The sequence below is a fragment of the Ovis aries genome, chromosome 7, assembly GCF_016772045.2.
Source record: "Ovis aries strain OAR_USU_Benz2616 breed Rambouillet chromosome 7, ARS-UI_Ramb_v3.0, whole genome shotgun sequence".
Classification (NCBI taxonomy): domain Eukaryota; kingdom Metazoa; phylum Chordata; class Mammalia; order Artiodactyla; family Bovidae; genus Ovis; species Ovis aries.
In genome coordinates, this window is record NC_056060.1 from 19,015,594 (window position 1) to 19,042,787 (window position 27,194).

The following is a 27,194-nucleotide window of genomic DNA, read 5'->3' on the forward strand; positions in this document are numbered from 1 at the left end:
TCCAGTCCACAGCACCTTCCATTTTATTGTTTTATTTACAAACAGGGTGAAGTCAACTGGGAAAATCGGGGTAAAGAGTCAGTCTGGGCCATCCAAATGTGGAGTGGTTCCTGGGTCAATCTCCACCATGAAGGCCGCCTCGTCTATCTTTTTCCTGCCCCTCGGTAATGGCCCCTTGATTCCTCAGGGCAGACTTGTCTGCTGCTCCTGAGCCCTTTTATGAGGGCAGATGGATCCTGGGGGAACAGGGGTGGTACGAGGGCTGGGGCCCCCTCAGTTTGTGTAAACCTGAGTTCCGATCACACGCATGATTTCCTTCTGTATCTTGGGGTCCTGAGTATTAATGTTGGCATCGCCCACCTGACCATCCTCATATCTGCCAAAGATAATGCAAACGTGAGCATAAGAGGGAGACCAATCCCAGAATAATGTCAACCCATGGACCTGCATTTAGGGGTGTGGCCATCCCATCCTAGAATCAAAACCCTTCCTTGCTACTCTTTACGGTGGAAGAGTTTACCTAGTTTCCTCTAAACAGCCCTTGATTCATACCCATCCTCATCCTCCAAGGGGAAGTCCCAGTTCCGGCTCTACTCAGGCAGCCAGGGACAAGTCTCCAATAACAGAAACAGACTTTCCCAGCAGTCCATATCACTGTGCTCTCACCCTCACTTCTCCAAGTAATTCCCAAGGTGCCCTCTTAGACTTACACAAAGAAGAACCGTGTGCAGACATGGTCGGACACAGGGCACACCCAGATGTTCCCATGCTTCTGGAGGTCCTTAGATGTAATCACTGGGAAGAGAAGGGCCAGAAGTTATAGGTATAATGCTTGGGTCAGAGAGTCCAGGCACGGAGGGGAAGGAAAGATGCTTCAACATCACCCTTGGCTGGATCATGTGCTAAAGTGGCACCTGAAATGAAGGTTGGGCACCCACAAAAACAGGGACTGGGTGAGCCACCTACCTTCACAAAGTGCTATACAGTTTAGATTCCGACTCTGCAGGAACCTTGACTGAATGGATCGGGTCTAGAAGAGGAGAGAGAGCCAGGTAGATGGTTACAGCTTTCCCTAGAGAGGTGATTTAACTGGTAGCAGTTAGGGGGGTAGGGATTGGGATATCCTGGGCTTCCAGCCACCTCCCCAAATTTCTGATTTTCATAATCAGTCTGGATGAGTCCATCTTTACATTTTCATGTTACTGGATTTAATAAACTCAGTTTCTATTCTCATACTCATGACTGAAGCTACAAATGACTCTGGAAATGGGTTCCTCTTAGAATGTATCTGATTGCTTGAAATGATCTATAAGCCACCCACCCCCATCACTACCAATGTTTCCCCATCCATCTCTGTAGCCTCAACTTATCCAAGAGGAAGTGTCCTGCCTCAGTCGGACAAAGGCAATTAATAATACCTGGGGGATGGTATTCATTCTGTTGTATCTCTGGACGAGCTCATCTTTGGAGGGCATCCTATGCTGTCCTTTTCCCATTCCTGTCACAGAAAAACAAACCAGTTCATTCACCCATTCCTTCATCAAATATTTACTGAAGTGCCTACTATGTGCCAGGCACTGGAGCTAGAGACAACTGGTGACACAGCAGTGAATAAAGCAAACAGCCTATCTGCCCTCACAGAATTTAGCAGGAGATGACAGGAAAGGAACAAATAATCGTGACACAGCATGGTAGGGGTTATGATGGGAAATACAGAGTACTGAGCGAGCCCGAGGAGGGGAACCAGCCTAGCCCACAGGTTTGAAGAGGGCTTCCTGGTGACAGCTAGACTAAGAACTATAGAATTAGGAAGAGTCAGCTAAATGAAGAGGAAGGAAGTGTCCTAGGCTGAGATAACAGGATACGAAAGGCCTGGAAGAAAGACACAGTAGTGTACCTTAGTTTGGATGGAGCATAGTCAATGGCAGAGAAGTGATGAGAGATGATGGGGAAGAGGTAAGCTAGGATAAGATCAAGCAGGCCTTGTAGGCCATGTTAAGGCAACCAGAGTTTATCCTGAGAACATTAGGAAATCACTGACGGATTCTAAGATAGGGAGCAAGAGGTGAAATGAGCAAGGAATGACGGGCCTAGGAGAGTGGTGACATCAACATTTCAGGTCCGATGCCAGGCTGAGTTAAATGAGTGGAAAGAAAGCAAGCAGAGCAAGTCAGATCTGCTGCAGTTTCAAAGCTACATAAAAACCTCTGACCAGAGTCATTCAGACTAAAGGGAGAAAGCAGAACAGGTAACTGATGAATAGTTTTCCACAGGTAACCAAAATGGCAACTACCCTGAAGAGTCCTGCTTCCTTCAGAAAGTCTTCCCAGACTTGAGGAAGAGGAGACAATTTACTTGCTTTCATCTTATCTAAATCCATAAATCCTCCACCATCCTTAACCCTCATTGAATAGCCCTGTTTATAACATTTAGAGACTCACTCTGGACTCTTCCTATTTAAATATGAAACAGTGCTTGTGGGCCCCTATTCCCAACTCTTTCTGTCCCATGATTAGGACTCCAGACTCTGTATTTGGCTTTATCACAGGCCCAGCCTTATCCCAGTAAGGGGTGAGTCTGTGTATGTGTGTATGAGACCATGAGACCAGAGAGGGAGATGAAGATGGGAAATGATGCTATCACTGCAGACCAGAAGCAGGGGCCCTTCTCTCATCAGTCCACCTCGGCACTATTACGACTAACTCCACTCTGCGGCAAGTCTTGGTTTCGTGGTAACCATGGTATAGAAGCAGGGATGATAACTACTGGACTGACATTCTTCACGACTCAGGCTGTCAATTCATCATGCACTCACACTGAAGCCCCATGACAGATTTATGGCTTGAATAAAAGTTAAGGCAACGAGAACCTCAAGATTTGAACTGCCTATTTCTTTCTCCTATAGGAATCCCCACCATTCTCTGTTTCCAACTTCTTCATTAGCCTTAACTAGGTTTAGCTCTGCATCCAAACCTGATAACCTTCTCAGCCTGCGTATTTCAGTGCATGGTTCTGAGTAAAATTCCCATTTAGGTTCTACTTCAGAGGTTGAGAGAACAATCTGATTTCTATGGCTGGTCTTAGAGATGGCCCTTATGATAGAATTCAAATCTTGTTCCATCCCAATCCTGCTGTGCACTGTCCTGACTGTAATAACCCCAATCATCTTCTCTCAGTTTCCTGAGACCAGACACAGAGAACCTAGAGGCCAGAATACTCCCTGGTTGCTTGGTGTGCAGAGTATGTACTTGGACAAGTTTCTAAACATGACTAAACAAACAGATGGAGCTTACCATCTCCTTTCCTACTCTCCCTCATTTTAACCTGCACACTATGGCCAAGTCTTTAGAGGCTCCGCTAGTCAAATGGATGCTCTCTATTTACAATGACCCCTCAGAAGGCACTTGGATACCCTGAGGGAAGATACAGAAAACTAGAGCAGAAAAGGGTAGAAGGAAACATACAAAGAAGAGAGAGTTAGTTATATGCTAGAGGAACTAAAATAAGTCAGACATTTACCCACATCCCATCCAGAGTTAGAGACTCTCACATATCCATGGGGCCCTCAGAAAATCAGTTATTCAAGCAAAGCCTGCCCTGTCAGTCCAATATAATGATAAGAACTCTCTCACATATCCATGGGGCCCTCAGAAAATCAGTGATTCAAGCAAAGCCTGCCCTGTCAGTCCAATATAATGATAAGAACTCTCTCACATATCCATGGGGCCCTCAGAAAATCAGTTATTCAAGCAAAGCCTGCCCTGTCAGTCCAATATAACGATAAGAACGCTGGCCTAAAAGTCAGGAGAACTGGATTCCAGTCCTAACTCTGCTAGTTAGATCTGTTTGACCCAAGAAAGTCGTTTGACTATTCTGTGTATCTACTTTATCTGAAAAGTAGTAAGAGATTGAACAAAATGACCTATAGCTACAAGAGAAAAACACGATAATAATCAAATCAACCTTTGGAGGGAGAAGGATAGTGCCATATGACGTTTTTACATAATCAGAAAATAAAGTTAAGAAGTCAATAGAGATTCCTAGCTCCATGTGATAACCAAAGGTATTCAGGCACTCAGTAGTAAACAAAGGCCAATGGGAGAGGAGAATAGGGAGAAAACAGACAACAAATAAGAATTTTGTGGCCATCAGAAGCCAGGAGACTCACTATTTAGAATAAGGAATTAATCTGAGAGAAGCTTAGGCTGGCACAAAGATAAAAATTGTGGTCTCTAGACAAAGCCAAAAGACTACCCAATCCCACCCCCACTTTGGACTCCAGGCACACAGAATAAGATTCATTCACACATTCAGTAAATATTCACTAGGCACCTATCCTTTGTGGATTGCTCACAGACATACTATCATTTGTTTAACAGGACAATGAACTAAGAACAACATAAGAACTAAATCCAAGAACTAAAATATTATCAGTGACTTACATCTAAGTGCTCCTAACCCTATCCCAATATCTGCCTCCACTTGGGAGATATCCACTATTCTGAAATTTAGAGTGTTATTTTTCTTCTTTTTCCTTTAGTTTTATCACACACACATACAGCTAAATAATTTTGTTTACTTTTGAGCAATATAAAAAAGGCAGTCCTTTGTCTTGCCTTTTTTCAATTCAACCATTATTTACTTAACATTTTTTCCATGTTGCTGAATGCCACTGTTGGTTCACTGTCATTGCTGAATAATAATCTATTGTCAGAATAGATTATGATGTACTTATCCCTTCTCCTGATGATGAGTATGAGTTTTTTTCTAAAATTTGTTGTTGCAAACAATATTATACACCTTTGGGTGCACATATTCAGAAATGAAAATACTTGGTTGCAGGGATAATATTTCTCAAGCTTTATGAAATGTAACACCAAACTGTTTTCCAAAGTGGTTGTACCAATTTATATTCCACAAGCAGTACAAGAGATCCTGCTGATCTACAACCTCCGGTATAATCAGAGGTCTTACCGGACTTTTAGGTATAGGTGCTAAATGGTATGTCATTTTGGTCTTGCCTTTACTTCCTTGATTAATAGAGGCTGAGTAGCTGCCCATATTTTTGGTCATTTCTTCAGTGACTTGCCTGTGTTATTTGCCTTTTTATTGGATTATCTTTTTCTTATTTGCAAGAATTTATAATGTACTTTTATTACTCATCTTTTGTAGTTATATGTGTTGCAAGTGTCTTCTCCTAGTTTGTAAGCTGCCTTTTTATTTTAAGGTGTCTTCTACAGAAGCTTATAATTTTAATAAAATCAAATTTACCAATCTTTTATGATTTGCAATTACATCTTTTTGTATTCTCTGGATGATTCTGTTTAAGATTGGGATAATGTGTTATTTGAAAGTTTGACTTAAGATCCACTTGTAAAATTACTTGATTTGGCAAGGATTTTGTTCTGTTGTGAAAAATTTTAAGCTACTATTTCAATGTCTTTTATGTTAGAGCTATTTAGGTTTTCTATATCTTCTTGAATCAGTTGTGTTAAGTTACATTTTTCTAGGGATTTATCCGTCTTGACAAAGTTTTCAAATCATCTGCATCAAGTTGACAGAATTCTATTAGCTTTTAAAATGTTGGTTCTTCCCTGTCAGTTCAGTGGTTAAGACTCTGGGCTTCCAATGCTGGAAATGCAGGCTTGATCCCTGGTCAGGGAACTAAGATTCCACATGCCGTGTGGTGCAGCCAAAAAAATAATAATAGTAATAAAAAGTAAAAATAAATAAAACTTTGCTATATCTATAGTTATGTTCCCTTTTTTATTCACACTATTTAATGCTGCTCTTTTTCTTCTTAATCAATCTACCCAGGTTTATCTGTTTTGTTAGTTCTTTTAAAAAACCCTCTTTTGGTTTTTGGGGGGGCCTGTCTATTGTACCTATTCTTATTTCATTAATTTTGATTCTTATTTATATTATCTCCTTTCTTCTTGTTTGTCATTAGAGACCTTTCTATTATAGTTCTGTTATTCTGGAGCTAAGTGTTCTTATTTTTGTAACAGTTACATTAATGGAGAATACTAAATCTATAAAGAATCTAGCGCTGGCCCCTTCATATGGTAGACATGTGACTATATGGTGGCTTTCTCTTATACAAAGACTATACAGAACCCGAACTAAAAAAGACTAAGAAGAACTCAAATATAAACTTTAAACAATGAGAAAGCTAAGTCAGATTTCTTTTCTGAGCTGGACAAAGTGGGACTCATCTCCTAACTAGAATCTGAATGTTGCTCATACCTTATCTTTGGAATAAAATGCTTCCTCTTGCATTCAATGTGACTAATATAATAGTGTATAATTACAGACAGTTTAAATTTTAAAAGGTGGTTGACAGGCAGGAGAACCAAGTCTCCAGAAATGTAAGCCAGTGGAAGGGACTCAAGACTTCAAGTGCATTCATATATCAACTCGCATCCACATGTGCACATATACAGTCCGACAGGCTATTGTCAGCACCAAAAATGTGTTCTCCAGAGGGCCTAGAGTCATCCCCCAGTAATTCCTTAACCCATTCCTAGGGCTAAGATCCCACAATGAATGGTTTTATTCATGGAGAAGAGGATACCTACGAGAAAGGGAGATAATTGGCCTCACCATACAAATAATCTAAATTCCTAACGAAAGAAAAAAGAGAAAGATTACGTATCCATGACTGGGGAGAGAGCTGACACAGACCAAGTGTCCATGATGGAAGAGGAGACAGCATAGGTTTATGTATTCACAAAACGGATGCAATGTAAATAGAGTCAATGTGGCCAGAGATTATTTCTTACCTGAGTATCCAAAGGAAATACTGGAGATGGGGCTCAGGTAGATGCCTTTGCCATAGGCTGCTCCATGCAGCTTGCAGGGAAACACCAGGATGAGCAATATGAGCCTGGGCCCTCCCATGGCTGTGTATTAGGCAGCCACATGGCTTATCCAGCCCTCTGTCCCTCCATTTAATCTTCTCACTCATTCAGATAACTTTAGGTACCTACTCTTGAAAAGCTGATTAGCTGAAAAGTGGATGCAGGTTAACCCCTTTGCCTATGAAATACTAGATACTGATGCCTTGGAGAGTGATGAGTGGCACAGCCACTGAGTCAGTCGCTCAGAATCCATGCTCCTGCCGTAGGCCTTGGTACATATGCAGATCCCTGCCCTCTAAAAATGAATACAGAACAGGCAGCCAGGAGGAGGAATAATAATCATTCCTTGGAGTCTTGCAGGACAAAGAAATAAGTCTCCTATTTTAACTCTCTGACTGAACAGTCACATATATTGAAAAGCTCTAACAGGTTCACTGATCACAGTGATTGCAATCAGCAATTTCTATTTCTGCCTACAGCTATATTCCCACTCCTAAAAACACTCCTCAGGTCAAAATACAACCACCATATTCATTCTATACATATAGTTTCAACTTCCTCCCTAGGAAAGCCTCACAGGAGGCTAGGTTTGAGGATGCTGAGGCAAACACAGTTGAGTACTTTACAGCAGACTTCCCCGAAATGAGTGGGGCAGGGAGAAGGTGGAGAGAAAGAGAAAAAGAGCACAGCCTCACCTGCAGTTTGGTGTAGGATGCATTGACCAGCCCGTTGCGCAGGATTGAATGCCAGTTTTCAATGTGGGACCCACTGTAAGGCAGTGTAGAATACATGTCTCCTCATGGAATGAAGTTCCCAAGAAAATTCCAAGACTGCCACTCCCACCCATTCTCACACACACAGGACATGAAGATGGACACAGATAAAGCTAGCGATGGACATGCACACGGATATAGTTACAGGCATGTAAGATTTGTTTGCGTATGGCTAGCCCTTACATCTTAATATCCAGGCCTATCTTCTCTTCCACACTTCAAACAGTCCCATCCTAATCCTCAGCTGCTGGTTCAATATTTTCATTTACCTATCATCCTGATATTTCAAATTAAACAAATTCATCTCAAACTCAATGAGTTTATCACTTATCCCAAGTATGGCTTCCAATCATGACTTCACATCTCTTTTAAGTTACTCTTAATCTATTTTTTTCTCTCTTCTCTCAAGATCAGGCATAAATTGCTGATTTTCTTCAAAGCAGTTTTCAAATCTATCCCTACCAATCTACCTTCAACTACATCTTTTTATATGTAAATGTCATTCTCCTCAACTATATCCTAAATAGCTTAAGATTAAAGACCATATCTTAAGTATCTTTATCCTCTACAGCACCTACCACAATAGCATTTAATATGATGGACATAAGTCATACAAACTCCTATTCCTCAAGTGAACTTGCCACCATCCCCCCATTTTTTTTGCCTTATCCAGCACCCAGCCCCAGCCCTGCCCCACTCCTCACTGGAAGGCAAAGGTGCTGCCGTAGAGCTTCTTGGCGGTCCGGAACCGAGCCTCCTTGGCAGGAGGGCTGCTCAGCAGGAGGAACTGGTGTGAGGTGTGCATGAACTTCAGCTGCTGCCCAGGGTGGGGGTGGGGTCAGGAAAACAGAGCAGAAATGGGAGATCAGGGAGGGAAAGGTTGGGGATAGGGAGCAAATTAGGCTTGTACTGACCCCAAATAAAGGAAACATGCATTGGCCCAAAGACTACTGTTGATGGACAAGTCTAACCAGGCAGGTCTAGAACCAATGTGATTAGCTGGTTTGGAGCCCCCCCTTGCCCCTCACTAGAAATTCAGAGTTTAGACGGAGAATGGTCACTTACCCTGCTGAGAGGTAGTTTGACAATGTGCGACCTGTTGCTAGAGATGATCCTAGGATAAAACAAACAAAAAAACAAAAAGGACAGAATAAACATGTGGTTAGACCATTCTAAACAAAGCAGCAGCCTTGCTCTGCCCCTTGGAGAATAAGCAAGGATTCCAGGGTTGTTTGAACTGTGAACCCAGGACACTATCCGATATTCCTGTGGGTGGCAATGCTTGTGTATAAAAATGTAAAAGAAGTTACTGACCAGAGACCAGCTAGTTACTGGTTAAACAACAGATGAAATAAAGAGAGGGGTGGGAGGTGGGCTGCTACATCCAGGCAGAGAAAAGTAAAGAACAAAAAGAAGAACATAAGAGGTCAGCTACCAAAGAAAATCAGAGAGGTGGGTCTGTGTTAGGATGGTGACAACTTACATTTGGGATTTAGAAACTTAGCACAGGGGCTCAGAAGCCATCCTATCTGAGCCCAGAGGAAGGCTGAAGGCTCTCAGAGATGGGGGGAATGGACAGTTATTATCTGAGCTGCAGAAAAAAAACAGAAGAAACTAGAACGAACTTCCTGAGAATTCAGGGACATACTGGCCTGTATGCAGGCTGAACTCAAGAGGACAGGAGAGAACAAAGGCATAAGCCACTGAGGACTTAGCAAGGGGGCATCATCTCTTATAGTGGCTATCTGGTTGTTTGTGTGCTTTACTCATGTACCTGTAATGCCATTCTGAACAGTCTATGCCTTGTCATTCCTCATGCTAAGAGGGAGCATGGTGCACTGAAAAAGTACTAATATCAAAGGCTGACCTGACAGAGCAAAACACGCTAGAAAGGGAAAGCTATTCCAGGAGGAGAGAACAGAAATCAAGGCCGGGGTGAAGGGAAGTAGAAAGGAAATTCAAGGTCAGGACCTTCACTCAGAGAAGGGAGTAATAGTGCTCCAAGCCTCTGGACAGTTAACATCAACAGGGAAGGGCTTGAGATAGAGGAGGGGAGTAGAAGCAGAGGGACATCTCTGCACGCACAGAAAATCTAATTGAAATGAAGTGTTAATTCCTATAGGCAAGCAGCACTCAGAAACCTACTGGGAAATAAGAAGCACTAAAGAGAACCTGAAACATAGTCTTAGAACTTGTGGGTTCTTTGTTGGATCCCAGTTCCTAGCCAAGCCAGGTGTATCAATAAAACCCCAAGAAAAAGCCACCATAATATGTATAATCTTAGGAACAATGCTGAAACCACCTCTAAGAGAAGGTATAGGCTCCAGGTCTGATACTATGTCCCATTCCCCCAACTGCTGAAGGATGAACCATTCTACTCATACCACTGCAGAAGAGGATGGGCCAGGGGATCCAGCTTGTCCATCTGCTTCTTGATTTCCAGATACGAGCCCTGTAAGACAAAGGCCGTGAGGTTATCTCCCAGAAGAGGTGGGAGCCCTCCCACTTTCCACAGGTTATCAGGGCCCGGGGCAAGGTAGGCACTGAAGACCACACCAAACCAAGAGGAGATGGGGTTCCCACCCTCAAGGACCCATCAGGCTGGGAAGACTCATAAATATGAAAATGACTGAAGATGCTTACAAAACAACATGCAGGTGGGTCTCCCTCATTTTATGCAATTCCTACAGCCCTAAAAAGTTGATTATAAATCAAAAAAAATAAATAAGTAAATAAAATCAATGTCCCAGAAAGACCAGGCTAAGGAATCCTGTGGTAAAACTATGTAAAACGTAAGAGTTCTCCTGACAAGTAAATCATCCCTCCTAGGTGTATGTTATGTGTTCATCTGAACTGTGATATATAGGATTTGCTGAGAAGAGGCCCACCTGTAAATGTGAGTACAAATGAATGTCTATTCATGCAGAGATTGCAGACGAGGGGTGGGGAAGTCTGGTGAGGGACAGCCTTGAGTCAAAGGATGGTCACTGCTCCATGTGGCTGCCCCACCCCTAGAAGGATAGAAGATGCAGGCCCCTGGGTCTAGTTCCTTACCTTCAAGCCCCCCTCCTCACCCTCCCAACCCTGGACAGAAGCCCTTCCCTAACTTCTCTAGTGCCCTAAGAATTATGAAAAAAAAAAAAACAAACATTAAATAGGAACAACTTGTGAAGGAATCAGCATCAAAGGTAAAGGTTGAGAGAGACAAGGAGTGAGAAATAGGAGTAACAGAGCTAACAAACCAGAGAAATAAGACTAGGAAAGCTAAAGAGGGAAAGCTAAAGAGAATCCTGTGAGGAGTTTGAGTAACATCTCTAAATCTTCACTCTACTCCAATGAATTTCAAACAGAATAGGGCACTTGAGTGGGCAGGCAGGGGACAAGCAGAGGACAGAATACCTGGGTCATCTCCCGGATGGACATCACACTATCCAGAGCTTTCTGCAGTCGCTCATAATTCTTCTTCTGTGGGGAATCAACAGGGAAAGAAGAACCAGGTGAAGAAAAGTGGGAGAGAGGAAGATGTGATGAAAGAGGGCCACATGTACAAAAGAAATCTAGGCCCCAGGGAAACAGCACAGTATGTCATGCAAAGAACACAGACTTAATGCCAAGAAGTTCTAGAATCATGTGCCAGCTCTTTCACCAGCTGAGAGTAGTAGGAGTAAGTTCCTTAATCCCTCAGAACCTCAGTATCCATCTATATAAGTAAAGATAAAAAATCCTCACTACCCTCATAGGGTTAGTTAAACTGAAGATTAAATAACAGGTAAAGAATCTAATACAGTGCCTGACACACAGAAATGAGCAACTGTGAAGCACTGTGCTGGGTACATGTAATGGTTATTTCAACAACTGTCAACTGTGTCCTTTGGGAAATGAAGTGCCAGACATTTAATTGAACATTATTCTAGGTATGTATGTGAAGGTATTTCAAGATGAAATTAACCTTTGAATGGCAGACTGAGTAAAAGAGACTGCCATCCCTATTCAGGTGCCTCATCTAATCAGTTGACGGCCTGAATAGAACAAAACAGCTGAGTAAGAGGGAACTCCTCTGGCCTGACTGCTGGGACATTGGTCTTTTCCTGCATTCAGACTAGAATTGAAAAAATCAGCTCTTCAATCTTGAGTCAGCTGGCTTTTGGACTGGAACTTGCAACATCAGCTCTCCTGAATTTCCAGCTTGCCCACTACTCAGCCTGGTATTTCTCAGCCTTCATAATCACAGGAGTCAACTCCTTACAGTCAATTTCTTTCTCTATATATCTCCTATTGTTCTATTTCTCTGGAGAACACTAAGTATTATAATATTTTACATATATTATATCTCATTTTTACAGTAATAGATATTATCCACTTTTTACAGATAAAGAAATTGAGGTTCAGAAAGGTTAAGTGATCTGCCTAATGCCATTCAGCTAGGGAGCAGCAGAACCTCAAATGGAATCAAGGTCTGTCTGGCTTCAAAGTCTGTATTATTCCAACGTAACTAATATTGTCTCTCTGTCTTCTGAGAAACTCAGAAGTTCACCTTATATTATTAGTTATGTTTAGTTACTTATTCACTAAACAGTGAACTCTGAGGGTTCAGGAGCTCCCAAGAAACAAGTGTGCCATTTCTTCTGTCCCCTTATTCCAAGCTGTTGTGTGCACTAGAATGACGCCTATAGTCTCCCACTATCTTTCACCATTTCTGTTCCTTAGTCCTGACTTTCTTCCCAAGCAACTATACCTTAGGGTTAAAGGCCAGAGTCTTGGGATCAGTGGGGTCCACCACAGAGGGATAAGGCTCAAAGATGATGCTCTTTCTAGGGGACTCCAAAGCTGCCCTACACATGGCCACCAGCAGATCCACCACCTTAGGAGAAAGGAAAGAAAGGGGACAAAAGCTGAACGATTTCACAGGGCTGGGAGTTGCACAGTATCCAGCTTAGGTCTACCTTCTGGAGGCGGGAGTTTTGGATTAGCAGATGTGAGCTATTATGTATAAAATGAATAAATAACAAGGTCTTACAAAAATCACTTTGCTGTGTAGCAGAAATGAACACATGGAAAAAAAAAGAAATGAACACATTATAAAGTCAACTATATTTCAATAAATTTTTAAAACCACAAATGTTTTGATTTTTTTATTAGAAAATACAAGCTTATCATAAAAATTCAAGAACAATGTTTAAGAGAATGATTAAAAGAAGATAAAAAACATCCCCTTACCCCCAAATCTCATTCTTCACATTAACTACTACAAAGTTTGATGTATATTTTTCCAGATATTTTTACTAAAGAAATTGTTATTTTATCATATGGGCAAATTTTAAAGAATTATACACAGTTATATTTTATTTATATATGTTATAATTCTCTATCCATAAATAATAGCTATATAGTATTTCTACTGTAAGAACAAACCATCATTTCTTTAACTGGGCCTTGTACAGATGGGCTTGTATCTATTTTTTCTTGTTTCAACTATTATAAACAATACTAGGGAATTCCCCAGCAGTCCAGCAATTAGAGGACTCCGAGCTTTCACTGCCTAGGGCATGGGTTTGATCCCTGGTCGGGAACTAAAATCCCACAAGCCATGTGGTGCGGCCAAAACTTAAATAAAACATTAAAGAAAAAACCACGACAGTGAACATCCTTACATAGGAAAGCATTTCTGGAGATTAACTTCCAAGCAGTGAAGCTGCTGGGACTCCCCGCCGTAAAGGACCCCAATTCCCCAGCAGCTCTCCCTCCCCCATACCTCCGCTCCAGTGGCCACCTCCTCTGCAGCTCCGGACATGACTCCCAGCGTGTAGAAGGAGAACACACACAGCTCACGAGTACAGACGGCTGGCTGAATAGACATATTAAAGAGATGGTGGTGGCAGGAGGTGTGCAATAAGAAGGTGTCATAGGGCAAGAGGGACATTTCTGACCTCGGACAACTCTAGACTGATATTCACATATCCTCATCTTTCCTAACAGGACTGCTGAGACTTGTTTTCAGAGAAAAACTATTATTTCCAGAGTCTCAGGGAGTATGGACAGAATTCTACCTTTACCACAGATCCAAGAAGAAAGGAAAAATGGAGAGATGAGGGACTAATGGGCCTTAGCTAAGGCTGTAAGAAAGAGGGTCACAAAATAGAGGTGTATACCTTGAGCATGGACCCATTCTGGAAGACATGCTGCTCATCACATACAACACAGTACTCATTCAATGTTGGGATTCTCTGCTCTGCATATTTCATGATCTGGGGAGAGAAGATATTTGATTAAGTCTTTTTTTGGAAGTCAAGACTCAGATATAGGAAACAATCTGAACTTCCTTTCTATTACTCTCCTACCTCCCAGCCCTGTGCCTAAGGTAGACTCTATTCTTGGGTCCTGCACTTAATTAAATCGATAGCCTAACTCTGGAAGACTATATATTATAACGAAAATAAGACCAGCCATGGTAGAAGAATTGGGTTAAGAGTCCCCCTTCTACTACTTAATACCATATATAACTTGGGGCAAGTTAACTTGAGCCTTGGTTTTTTTCATTTACAAAATGGACATTACTCACTTTACAGAAGTACTGGAATTAAAGAGATGATTTCTGTAAGAGTATTTCATAAACAGTAAGAAATACTAATCAAACTATTAATATTATTTTCAGTAATTAGATGCCCCCATCTAATTACAAATGAGTTGAGTGACAAATGAGTTGAGTATTCAGTCCATGATCAGATCGCGGCAGGGGTGGGAGGTGGGGTGGGTGTGGTGCTGAGAAGCCATGTTTAACTACCTAGGACAATCACCCTGTAAAATGATCAAGACCACAAATAAAACTCTGATGGGAAGAAAGCACAAATTCAGAGCACATGCAGCAATATCCTAAAGTATTTTTTACACAATCTGTCTTAAAAGGCTTTCACAATCACATATACTGTCTGTATAAATTAAATTGTTCCCATTTCACAAACTTTCGAGATCGTAAATGGACACGCAAGGGCTTTTGTTCATTCATTTAACACAGATTTGTTGAATGCCTACTACGTCCCTAGCTCACTGAAAAGTATCCTTTATTATTCAAAACATAAAACACTATCCTCTCAGACCCTATAGTCCAACAGGGGAGATGTAGTATGTATACGAATTAATTACAATTCAAGGCAGCATATAGTACCTGACACATTAGTGCTATATAAAACAAAAAGTATCAAAAGAATTCAGTGAGAGGAAACACACTTCCAGCTAATACATTTCAAGTAATAGAGAAGGTTTTATGAAAAAGTTGGCATCTGACACTTGGTTACAACAGGCAGTTACAGTGAGGAATGCCAGTAGAGGGAATGACATGAGCAACGATATTGGAGATGCAAAAGTGAAACCATGTCAGGAAAATAAAGAGGTTTTAAAAAGAAGCAGATGACCAGTAGCAGCTAAGCACTGCAAGTTTGTGAGGAAAAGTGAAGCCCACTTGAGCAAGGATGTGGAGGATTATAAGAAAATCAGTGTCAATTCTTCTCTTATCTTGGCACCAGTGCACTTAAAATTTGCGGTGCATCATTTGGCACTTGATCGTAAGTGGTATATAAGCGTTGTCTTCCCAATAATGCTATAGGCTTCTTAAGGGTGGGAACTAGGCCTTTTCTCCTATTCACAGAACACTCAGTATAGTTGTCGAAGCAGAGCAATTAAGGAAATGAAATGTTTGCGAACTGACTGAAGAGCTGGGAGATGTTAAGGGATCAGATGGGTCAGAAAACAGTGGAAAGGCTTTGGAATGAAGCTTTGGACTCGATTACCTGGACAAGGAATCCATATTCCAGAGTGGGGATGTTCTTGCAGTGACCACTGACCTGATGAGAGTAAAAAAAATAATACGGCTTCATGAACCTCCTAGGAAGCTGGTGACTTCCTAGAAGGAAGAAACACCTCCTAGAAATACCTCACTCATGCCCATTACCTAAAATTATCCTGAAGTAGCTAAGTCCTAACTCTGATCAGTCTAAGTAATTCCCAAGCTGCAGAGAAAGACCTTTAGACATTTTTGGCAAAGGCTCTTAAAACAGGCTCACCTGTCCTTAACCCTTTTCAAGGTAGATGTAAAACATTTGTAAAGTAGCTGACTATTAAGTTCTAACCACAACTTAATAAAATTAAACATAATAACATCTCCCTGGGATGCCCAACCCCAGACTCTGCTCCTTGACATACTATCAGAGAAGCTTGCTAGACTATGTAGGTATAAATTCACAACTATTAAAATATGTGTTCCATTCTACTGATTCATGGTTCATGCCCAGATTTGGTTTATGATGCCTGGACAACCAGACTCCCACTCCATTTTGAGAAGCTGTATTCCCTCACTTCCCCTCCCACCCTCTGACACCAAGTCAAACCCTCCTCAGCCATGTACCAAAGGAGAGGTCCGTGTTGGGGGAGGGAGGCCCACGTGCTGGGGACACAGGAGACCTGCCTGGGGGCTGGGAGGGTAGCCAAACACCTCCACTTTGGGGTTCTTCATGGTGCAGGAGATGGAACGGTTCATGAGGCGTCCAACTCGAAGGTCTGGTACACCCAGTTTGCCTTTCAGCATGGAGTCCTGTATGATAGGGAAACTGGGAGACCTGAACAGAGAGCAAAGAAATGTGATGAAACTGAGGATTCAGTATGAGCCCTAGAAGCCTGGAGGGTCCTCCCTGGTGGTCCAGCAGCTAAGACTCTGCAGGGGGCCCTGCATTCAATCCCTGGTCAGGGAATTAAGATCCCATATGTCATACCACACAGCGAGGTAAAAAATAAAACACTATCCAAGGAAAGTTTCATTGGCTCAAACTATCAAAACAAATAAATCACTACACGTCAGGTTTTACGTCATTAAAGCCTGGGTCATTCTCTACAGCATCTAAGGAATGATACCTTGCAAAGGATACCTGTTTCACTTGCTCAATGTGTGTGTGTGTTGTCTGTATTATTATATATGTGATTAAACTACTAGGTAAGAAACAGGTGGACCCCAGAGAGCCTAATGTCTGACTGTCTATCAATACTGGTACCTGGAAAGCTACAAATCTGGGTTTGTATTTGCCTTTGGGACGATCAGAAGGCACAGAGAGCGGGGAAGTGGGGGAATAAAAGTCTGGGATCAAAGAATGGAGCAATACTTGTTTCCAGAACCCAGGTAATAAATCAATGTCCCCTTTCATAAGAGCAAGGGGCTGGGGCCTATTAGCTCTGCTTCTGTCTCCTTAGGATAGGGAATAAGGGTGAGGGTCAAAGAAAGGAGAGATGGAGAAATTAGTATATGTTTCTCCAAAGAGACCCCATGCACTAGATACTATATTTTACATAAAGGACAAGGTATGACTACTGGGTCAGGAGAGGAAGGGTAGAGACACATAGGGGACAGGATTATGTGGGTGGTATTAGTAGTTAAAGGTATAAAATTCAGAGGATCTAGGGAGAGGACAGAAAAGTTTACATAATCAAGAAGGTGGGGTGGGGCTCAGAATAGATCAATGTGATTAGAGACAACCAGCTCATGGAGAAACACTTACTTGGGGATGGGTGAGAAGATGCTGAGGCCAGCTCGGAACTTCTTGATGGTACCGCTTGTCTTGAACCAGCTGTGCCTCTTCTCCTGCTGGGTCTTTAAGAAATCGTTGCTGAGATGTTTCCATTGTTGGGATGTAAACATACCCAGGATTCTAAAGAATCACAGAGGAAGAGACTTAGAAAGCTCAAGCAGGGGAATCCCAGGTCAAGAAATAAGACTATGAAAGGCAACTAATCTAAAATTCAGGCTTAGGGACTGCAAAGCTAGTTGGTTTAGGGAACTGTGTTTGTCTCAAGATCCCTCTGATATAATCTTAGCACATGGATATGTACTGTTCTAAACTACCTCTTGACCTTAGTGGGTAAATTCCCACTCTCTTACCTAGTCTAATGGACCAGAAAAATGCTTAGATGCTTTGCCTTTACAGGAAGATCTCAAACATGAGTCTTCAAAGGCTGTGAACCTGGCAATTTACTGCCAAGAAGAGCTATACCGAAAGTGAAACAGAAGTGGTAGAATAGAGGTGAGTACTACCCTTGGCCTTGTGAATAGTGAAGAAAAGGACAAGGAACCCAAAGGGTACTGATACTGTTAGGCAAAACATTACAGCCTGAGATTTATGGTTTCCAACTTGACTAGTCTTGTCAGTTCTTTTACTTGTCCTTGATCAGTTCTCTTTAGTATTACTCTATTATTCTAAATCCTTATCACCTTCTTTAAGCTAACTATACCTACAACTGAGAATCTTTCTCCTCAACCGAGAAAACTGAAGCCATCGATATCATCTTCCATGATTTGACAACCTTACTACAAAATCTATTTCCATTTCCACCCTCACTTTGATCCCTCCATCCTCTGGAGACAAGATGACCCTCCTCTTAAGGATCAATTGCTCTAGCTGTACTCTGGATCTCAGCCCCTCTGCAGGGACTTTGATCTGGCAATTATTTCCTTTTCCTGTCAGTTCCTTTCCCCACATCTGCAAAAAGTTCCAAGTTTCTTTATTTCAACCTAGCTACCTCCTAATCCTCATCCAAATTTCTTAATCCGTACTCATCCTCTCTGGCATCTGGCCCTCCTTGCAGAAATATTCCTCCTTGCGTTCTCTGACACTGTTCTCTTCCCATCCTCCTCCAAGCTCTCTAACCTACCTTCAGTGGTTCTTCTTTCTCTACTTGGCATTTTTTTCTGGGTTAAAGGGTGTTCTGCCCTTGACTTCATTTTCTTCTCATTCTATCTAGCTCTCCTTTGACATTCTCATATTCTACGCTGGATGCAATTCTCACCTGTACACTGCAATCTATCTTCAACCTGTACCTCTCCTGTAAGTATCAAATCTACATCTCTCTCTATTGAGCAGCTCCACTGAATATCCCAAAGCTACCTTTAAATAACATATTTAAAATGCAACTATCTATCTTCATCCCACAAACTTGTTCTTCTTCTTAAATTCTTATTCAAATGAGGGGAATTACAATTTACCCAGACATCTAGGTTGGAAACCTAAGAGTAATATTCCTCTATTCCTTGCCTCTTATCATATACAACATAACCAAATCAGTCTTCGAGTCTGACTTTAAACATTGCAAATCTTTTTAGTCTATCTCTTGTCTGTACTCATATCTACAGTCATACTTTGGCTCATCATCTCACGTGTGAACTTCTACGAATGCCTCTTACTAAAACAGTTCTGGTCTCTTGTCACACTCCTTCTATCTATGCTGCACAATGCTACCAGAATGGTTTTTTAATAATTAAACCTGCCCATATCCTTTCTTTGCCTAAAACCTTTCAAAGCTCCCACTGCCTACAAAATAAAAGCAGAAGATCCTTTCTGATTTTACAATTCCTACGTATGTTGCCTCATGTGACTGCCCCTGCAAATGTTATTTATTCTCAGAGTCTGTCTACATGGACAATCCTTATCCATCCCTAAAAACCGTTAATCATCTCCCTTTCATATTTCATTCATGTAACTGCCACGAGACTGACTTACATCTTTCTCTGTGTTCTTTCTAAACTTTACATTTTCACTTGTATTAGAACAAGTATACACTGGACTATATTTAGAACTTGATTGAGTTCACTTCTCTTTATATACCAAATACTTATTTAGCAAAGTGCTCAGTACATTTAGTAAACTAAAACTGTCCAAAATCCTAGGGCTCTACTCTGAGGAAGTGTGATGAGCATAACTCTAATTCCAGGGTTATGTTTTCCTTTAAATGCTAAGTAAATGCTAGTAATGCTCTCACCTCCAGGAAGCCTCAAGGGCACATACCCCAGAAACACAAGCTCCCCCACCTAACCATAAACTGGACTCCCCATATTAATTTTAGTCTTTCTTGGGCACATGTCAGAAAGACACTTTTGGAAAGAAACATTCAAGAGTCTGCCTGTCCTATCTCTCTTTCCCTCAAACATTCATAACCAGAAAGATCAAAGTTCTTACTTTTTCAACTGAAGACCCAGCCCAAATCCTTCTTTATTTGATGGCTGGAAAACCTCAATTGACGGTTCTGCAAAGAGAAGAAAAAGCTCCTACTACATATACATGTCTATCCTCCTGGGAGTCCAAAGCCCTAGTTCAGTGGATTAGCTTCCTCAGATTTCAAGAGTACTCTAAACAATAATGGTGGAAAATGAAAACCTCTGAGGCAGAAGGTAGATTCTGGGAACTGTCTGACCAATCTCAAACATCCTCAACTTCTATAAGGAAGCTGAGGAGATGGGGAAGAATAAGTAATATTGAGGAACCAGAGAAAACAAGCTCATTAACCAAGAAAGTCTTTAAGGCATGACTATTAGGTGATAGGGAATGAAGATAACAATGAGAGAAGACTGAAAATCTCCTACCAATGGCCTTCAGATTACACCAAAAGGCTTTGTTCCTAGTTTTTCTCTATCTCAGTTAACTTAGAACATTGTATTAGACTAGTCAGAGCACGCAGATGCACAAAGTCACTGCCTTTACCCGGTCCATCAAGGTACTGGGAGAGAGAAAACCGCAGCCTCAACACAATAGGTTCTGTCCGGAGGACCTTCCAGGCTGTAGAAACTTCCTCCTATAAGAGTAAGGGGAATGGTTTCTAGTTCAGCATCAGAGAGAAATGGACTCTGAAGTTTTCGCTACATGACACACACATGCACGCAGTACTATCTGCTGATGGTCTAGAGATAGGCACAAAGTATACGTGCTTCAAATATAGCACTTGGGAACAAGACTCCAGGCCTATGTGGCAAAACCCACAAGCTCAACTAGACCTGCTGTTGGCAGGTACTGGCATCACTTACATCCAGGAAGCTGATGTTGATGTGGAGGTCAATGTCCACGTCATCGATAGTTCCATATTCTCTATAGAGATATAGGTGATCACATGTGAGACTCATTAAGGGAGAAAGAAGGGAACAGAAATTGAAGTGGAAAGAGAAGTGAGCCTGGGGATAAGGGAGAGGGAAGGGTGGGAGGAGGCTCTGTACTTAGCTACAACCACTTTTACAATCAGAGCCTTTGCCAGGCCACAAGCCCTTCTTACCCCAAGGTGAAACTTCAGGCTAGAGGATCTAGGATAAGAGGGAACTTCTAAGAAAAGTGGTTATACTTTCCTCATTGCTCCTGTCAGCCTACCTTAAATATTCTGAGCAACTCTCACCATCATTAGGCTCAACACTTATGAAAGTCCACAGACCCCAGCATCACACCGTAAAGAAAAAACCTCTACTCTTTTAGCAAGTCACAAAGAAGTGGCTGAGCCTCCTGCCATCCCTGAAGTAGAGCCTCACCTGATGGATACAGAGTTCTCACTGTAGATTTCCTTCACAGCTTCAATGTCTGCATCTAGCTGTGGGTGCCGATATAGGTCAGCTGCACAGCTTCCCTGAGTCAGCAGCAAAGATGGAGGGAGGAAGAGAAAGAGGAAAATGGAATATGAAGAAATATCAGGAACAGGGAAATCAAACTATAGCAACACATGCAAGCAAAAGCTGCTTTATGAAAGAGTTCTTGGTGGTGGCCCTAGCTGGGGATTTCACTGACAGACAAGTCACCCCCATCAGCACTCTAGGAGGTTTCAGTCGACTAACTGCAGGTTCTGCTTAAGGAGTTCGCATCCTTAAGACTCAGCTTCTCTCAACCTTGACCAGGACTCTTTAGGTATCCCTCCTATGAGAACTCAGAACAGGCTGAAGAGTTCAGAATTTAACTCCGATTGCTTCTGTGTGCAGCGTCCAACATTTCTGCTCAGGATCATGCCCTGGGCAGTGACAGCACTGAACAAACACTGGTAGAAGAGTCTTAAAAAATTTGACCCTAATGAATGAAATGACCCCTGCTGGCTAGTGAGGGAACAGTCAGAAAATAGTTTCCAACTAAGAATGGCACCCCACTCTAATACTCCTGCCTGGAAAATCCCATGGGTGGAGGAGCCTAGTAGGCTACAGTCTGTGGGGTCACTGAGGATCGGACACGACTGAGTGACTTCACTTTCACTTTTCACTTTCATGCATTGGAGAAGGAAATGGCAACCCACCAGTACTCCTGCCTGGAGAATCCCAAGGACAGGGGAGCCTGGTGGGCTGCCGTCTGTGGGGTCACACAAAGTCAGACACAACTGAAGTGACTTAGCAGTAGCAAGAACCTATGGCTAAACTCCATGCACAGAGGGTGTAGTTTATACTGGAAAAGATGAGTTCCAGGCAAGAGCAAAAATATGAGATTAGCTCTGACCAGATATTCCTCAGATCACACTGACACTATATCTTTACTTCTGCTCCAAAATAATCTCTTCCACTCCTGAGGTATCCAGAAGAAAGTATACATTTAGACCATCCAACATGGGTTTGGGGGCTGTAATCTCACCTGAACTCCATAGAGAAATTCCTCTGATTCATTGTCTCCCTCCGAATCATCATCATTCCAGAACTGGCCTTTGATGTCCTGATGATGAAACAAGAAATAAGGGTGCCTGGTATCTCATGGAACAGAGTGGGGTTAAGATAAGCTAGGAAACAGATTTTCACAAATGAGAGGTCCCTTGGGATAGAATAACTGAGGCCCCAGTCCCTTTGCTGCCTTCCCCTGACCCTTTGGGGACATCTCAGTCTTTTCCTGAATCCGGTCATATCCATGGTCTAGCACTGACTTGCTGGCACAGAGGAAAACAATAGGGAATTTTAGCCTTCTTAGGTATCGGGTATGATGACTGAAGCTCTAGTAGCCAGTGGTGGAGGTATGCAGAAGACTTCAATGTCAAGGTTGATTCTCAAGCATATCTAAGTTCTAGTACAAGCTGGCCTCTTCTGGATCATTACCCAAGGCAGCTCTGAAGCTGCTAGTGAGACATCTCGCTCTTTTGTCTCCTAACTCCCTTTCTATCCCTTCAAGTATTTAACTCTCACCTTCCTTCCCAAGAAAACTCCCTATACACACACCAAGTAATACTGTTTCCATGCCCCATCTCCTTCCTTTAACTTCAAGTAGCCACCCTATCTTCCAAAAGGGAGCAGAGGGGGAAGGTGAGGTCTGCAATTTGTTTCATCTACCCGCTGGACAATCAGTTAGAAAGGTGGGCAGTGAATTCTCACCATTGGGTCAGTGGGTAACACACACTCCTAGGTCAGTGCTAGGCAGCACCCCTCCATACCACCAGTTGAACCCAGGCCAACGAGATGGGCATTTAGGAGGCCAAAAGAGGAGACAACGGTTGGGTGGCAATTTCAGGGGCTGACTGGAGATCAGCTGAGGAAGGCAGGATCTGCTGTTGTGGTGCTAACAAGTCACTGTCCTGCAGAAAGTAGATAACAATAGATCTCATCAGCACTTAACAGCTGGGTGGCATGTACAAAAGCACACGTTTATGGGTACACTTTTATTATACGTATGTATAGACACTGATACACAGAAACATACTTGCATGCATGTAGACACACTTGCAAACACAGTTCTTTAAAGAGAATGAACCATGAAAGTACTACATGAACATGAGACACTACTGCCCTCCAGCTGGAGAGCTGTGACTGAAGCAAGTCCCTGCTCTAGCAAAACACTGTATCAACTCCTGAAGCCAAAATGATGATGCCAGGACCAGATGCTATGCTATGCAGTCAAGTCAGTTCATTTTAGAATATTCTTCATAGAGTCAACCACCATCAGAAGCAAACACTTTTTAAAAAATCTTTATCCCCAGTTATTTCTCCAAATTGAGTGTTTATCTCGTATTTAAAACCAGTATCCTTAGGAGCCTTTCTATAACAATCATAGCTAAGCTGAAAAGTCTCAACAACTCTGACCATTTTCTGGTAGACAGTCTGAGTTGTCACAGCCAAAATAATGCCCTGGACTCCTCTTGAAACCTACTCCCCCCAAAATGTAATAACAATCTGAAGAAATGCTCAGAAAAACACTGACTTCTAGCCCTTGTGCAAAATTAAAAACCACTGCTTCTTGGCTTTTTATTCATCAGTTTCATCCACTCCAACTTTAAACAGAGGTGTTCTTGATCTTTAACATGGTTCTCTTGCATCTTAAGTATCTAGATCAGTGGCTCTCAAGTAAGGTCTGTGAACTGGCAGCATCAATATGACCTGGGAACTTGTTTAAAATGTAAATTCTAAGATACCCTATGGAGACCTACTGAATTAGAAACTCCAAAGATATAGCAATCTGTTTCAACAACTCCTCCAAGTTATGCTGAGAACCACCATTCTAAATCCTTGTGTGTTCCAAGGGCCTGTGGTCTGTTCCTCAGATACCAACATAAACCTGTAACTAACCCAGTATGGTGACATAAAGCACAATGCCAGGGAAAAGATCATAGCAGTCCTTCAGCTGGCAGGGCTGTCTGACCCATCAAAAACAATATGCAAAAGGAAACTGCAACTAAAGTTCTTAGAGACGAAATGGCCTGATATCTGGGACTTGCTTTAAAATACAACTCAAGCACAAAAGGCAGAAGGGGCATCAAGGTGGGGAATAGGTGAAAAACACATGGCAAAGTGATGATTACTGATGAAGCTAAGTGATGAGTACATAAGCATTGCTTATACTCTCTACTTTTGTGTATAGCTGGAGATTTTCATTAAAAAAAAAAAAAAATCAGAGACTACCCTTGGAAGGGCTCTCCCTAAAAAGTTAACTCTAAACAAGAACAGGAAGATTATCACTAAGAAGTCATAAATGCCTCTTTGCTGTTCTTCAAACATCAAGCATATTCCCACCTTGGAGCCTTTGTCCCTGCTGGTCACCCTTCTTGGGATGCTACTCACCCAGATACCCACATGGCTCACTCCTTTACTCTTTCAGATCTCTGCTTGAAGGTCACCTTGACTATCCCATATAAAACAGCAAAACCCAACACACAATATAGTAGCACTCTCCATCCCCCTTCCTTGCTTTAATTTTTTTCACAGCACTTCCCACACTCTGATGTACAAAATGTTTGTTTGTTGTATTTATCTCCCACCAGAAAGTAAGCTCTATGGCGGCAGAGGCTCTGACTCTCTTCATTGTCTATATTGTCAGTCCCTCAACACATATTTACTCAATGAATGAACTGTCTGCTGGAGACCTAAGCCAAATGGGAGATACATACAAGAACTTAAACACAACTACACAGACAAAAGTCACACAAAAATTATTTTAAAGAGCAAGACTCCATTCACCTTCAACAGTAGCTGAGAACCAGAACATGAAGATCTGGGGGCTGGGTTTGTGAGATTTGAAAATAAACAGTCAGGTGCTGATCTGGATGATCACAGAGAAATAAAGAGGGAGGCACTAACGTCCAGCCTGGGGCGTCTTGGGCTGGGTGGTAGGATGATGGCAGCGTGGGCCAGAAGTACCAACTTTCACAAGCTCTCTGTCACTGTAGAAGAAAACTTAGTCTCTCTCCAAGGGTTGTTGCTGCTTGGTTTCTGCTGTTATCATAAGGAGAAAAAGATAATTCAGAGGGTATTTTTCCTGTCCAGGGAAAAAAATAATTCAGAGACTACCATCTTTTTCAACCCTGGCTGCTTCAGTGAAAGGGACTCCCACTTTCAAAGCTCATTCCTCTGAGAGATGGAGAAAAGGTTTAAATGATGAAGAGTGGCAAATGGGGAATAGTGGGAAGTTATCTAATTCACAGAATTACATTTTAAACAGGAATAAGCTGGAAAGATAGTCTTTTTCAAAGCTTTCACGTTACATATGAAAAAAAAAAAGTCAGGGGTAGAGAGGTCAAACAACTTGCTTAGGTTCAGGCAAGTGGAACTGGGACTTAAGCACATTTGACAGGTTCCACTCACATCCACTCTTCCTGTGCTGTGGTCACAAGCAATAAAGGGAGCTGCTAATGAATTAAGCAAGAACGACCTATCTAACTTATCTAAATGAGGTAAAGAAGGGAACCTTTCAAGAAAACCCAGGCCAAATATAGACTGTGTGAAGAGTGCCCAAAGAAGGGTGTCTGTCGGTAAGTATTTCGGACGACAGCAGAAAACACGGAATTGGCACGGCAACTGGCCATATGTAATTAAGCCTTAAGTCCGAATCACAGAAGTCGTGGCCAACGTCCACGGGCGCTTCTCAGTGTGACAACTTTATACCCAGTCAAAGAAGCCTCCGACCTCAACGCTTAAACTCTGGATTAGGCTCCCACCTTCGTGGTCCTGGGCAAGGAGGTCACTCCGCTCTAGAGCAAGTGCTCCACCCGGGAAGCCTAGGCCACGGAACAAAGAGCGCGGCGGCGAACTCACGGACCTAACGCTTTCCCGGGCACGCGGTGGAGGGACGGGCCGGGGTGAGCCCCCGGACACTGGCTGCCGCCCGCGCTTCCAGAACAGGCCGTGAGGCCTCCCTTGGGGGCAGCTGTTGGACCTCTTCTCCGTATTCCTCTGGAGACCCCCGACACCTGCCTCCCGGGAAAGCAGCTTTGTGCCCGATCTGTGTCGCTAGCCACCCGGCCTTGGGCGAAGCCTGTCAAGCCCAGGAGGGCCCCTCAGAGCCACCCGGTCCAAGCCCTTCACTTCATCCGCCCCGGCCGAGGAGAGGCGGGCCCCGCACCCTGTCCGCGGCCCGCCCGCCCCGCCCGGTCCCGCCGGCAGCCGCCCCACAGGCCGGCCTCGCGAGTACTCACGGCGACCCCGGGCCGCGCGCGGCCGCCGCCGAGGGGACGAGCGGCCCGGGACGCCCCGCGGGGGCGGAGCTGCAGGCCAAGGGGCGGGGGCCGGGCCGGGCGGGCGAGGTCGCGCGCCCCAACGCCTCGTCGTTCCGTCACGGCGGCGCTGAGCCACTTTGCGCACGCTCGCGCGGCGGCACCGCGGCCACGTGGCCCGCTCGGAACCAACTGCCAAGCGGCCTACTCTGGGCGCGCCCCCGCCCCCGACTCCAAGCTTGGGAAACCTGCTCAATGGCCGCTGGTTGGGAGGGGGTGCGGCGCGGTGATGGCGCCTGCGCCGTGGGTCGAGCAGAAACAAGAGGCGCCCCACGGGTCCGCGGAGGGTCCTCTATAAACAAGACTTTGCGTGTTTGGCGCCTCCTGTGGTTGGGAGGGCGGAGGAGGGAACGCAATCCCGGCTCTTCTTGGAGCCAGCGCCGCGGATACAGATTGAGAAGGTTCCCCTGAGACTCAGCTGACTCCAAGAATCTCTAGTTTGTAACACCATTCTTAAGCTTAACTATTTTGCTCCCCCCGGTAGCTAGGATAGACTAGAACGCAGTCTGGCACTCTATTTAGACAATAGAGGATTCAAAGCTTGGTTTCAGCACGTACTGATTGCTCAGGCTTGTACCAAGACTTTTACTTTCTGAATCTTAGTTTTCTCATCTGTAAAGTGGGGACAATGGTATCTTTTAAATGGGGCTGTTGTGATGAGGATGAAATGTGATGGTGTGTCGAACCATATGAATGTGCAAAGTATTTGACCCATTATAATTTACCCAAACAGAAATTTCATATGGTTCAGCCTAACACATATAACTTATATGCAGAGTACATCATGCGAAATGCTGGACTGGATGAAGTACAAGCTGGAATCAAGATTGCT

General features: G+C 43.1%; 1 protein-coding gene across 9 annotated transcripts; it reads right to left on the reverse strand.

Moving 5' to 3' along the window:
• On the reverse strand, positions 1-26,444 carry PARP6 (poly(ADP-ribose) polymerase family member 6). Of its 9 annotated transcripts, none has more exons than XM_042252134.1 (24): positions 26,285-26,444; positions 24,831-25,082; positions 22,755-22,954; positions 22,030-22,107; positions 20,955-21,049; positions 20,466-20,526; positions 20,146-20,236; positions 19,624-19,690; positions 17,173-17,322; positions 16,032-16,242; positions 15,418-15,471; positions 13,783-13,878; positions 13,386-13,478; positions 12,369-12,494; positions 11,033-11,098; positions 10,018-10,085; positions 8,699-8,747; positions 8,338-8,450; positions 7,556-7,628; positions 6,783-6,852; positions 1,419-1,498; positions 967-1,030; positions 711-795; positions 1-376 (listed from the first exon to the last, which is right to left on the reverse strand). In XM_042252134.1, the coding sequence occupies exons 3-24, from the start codon at positions 22,755-22,757 to the stop codon at positions 274-276; spliced, it is 1,896 nt and encodes a 631-aa protein (XP_042108068.1). In that variant the 5' UTR covers positions 22,758-22,954; positions 24,831-25,082; positions 26,285-26,444; the 3' UTR covers positions 1-273. The 9 variants fall into 9 exon arrangements, 8 of the variants coding, with proteins under 8 accessions (XP_042108068.1, XP_027827354.1, XP_042108069.1 ...); XM_027971553.2 differs by having other exon boundaries at positions 24,831-25,085; XM_042252135.2 differs by having other exon boundaries at positions 25,909-26,362.
• Between the last annotated feature and the right edge of the window lie 750 nt (positions 26,445-27,194).

Bases quoted from the DNA above. Each gene is read 5' to 3' on its own strand.
- PARP6 (XM_042252134.1), bottom strand. The intron at 20,527-20,954 runs GTGAGGCTCTAC...ATATCTCTATAG, and splicing joins GAGAACTCTGTATCCATCAG to AGAATATGGAACTATCGATG. The intron at 377-710 runs GTAAGTCTAAGA...TATCTTTGGCAG, and splicing joins TGCACACGGTTCTTCTTTGT to ATATGAGGATGGTCAGGTGG.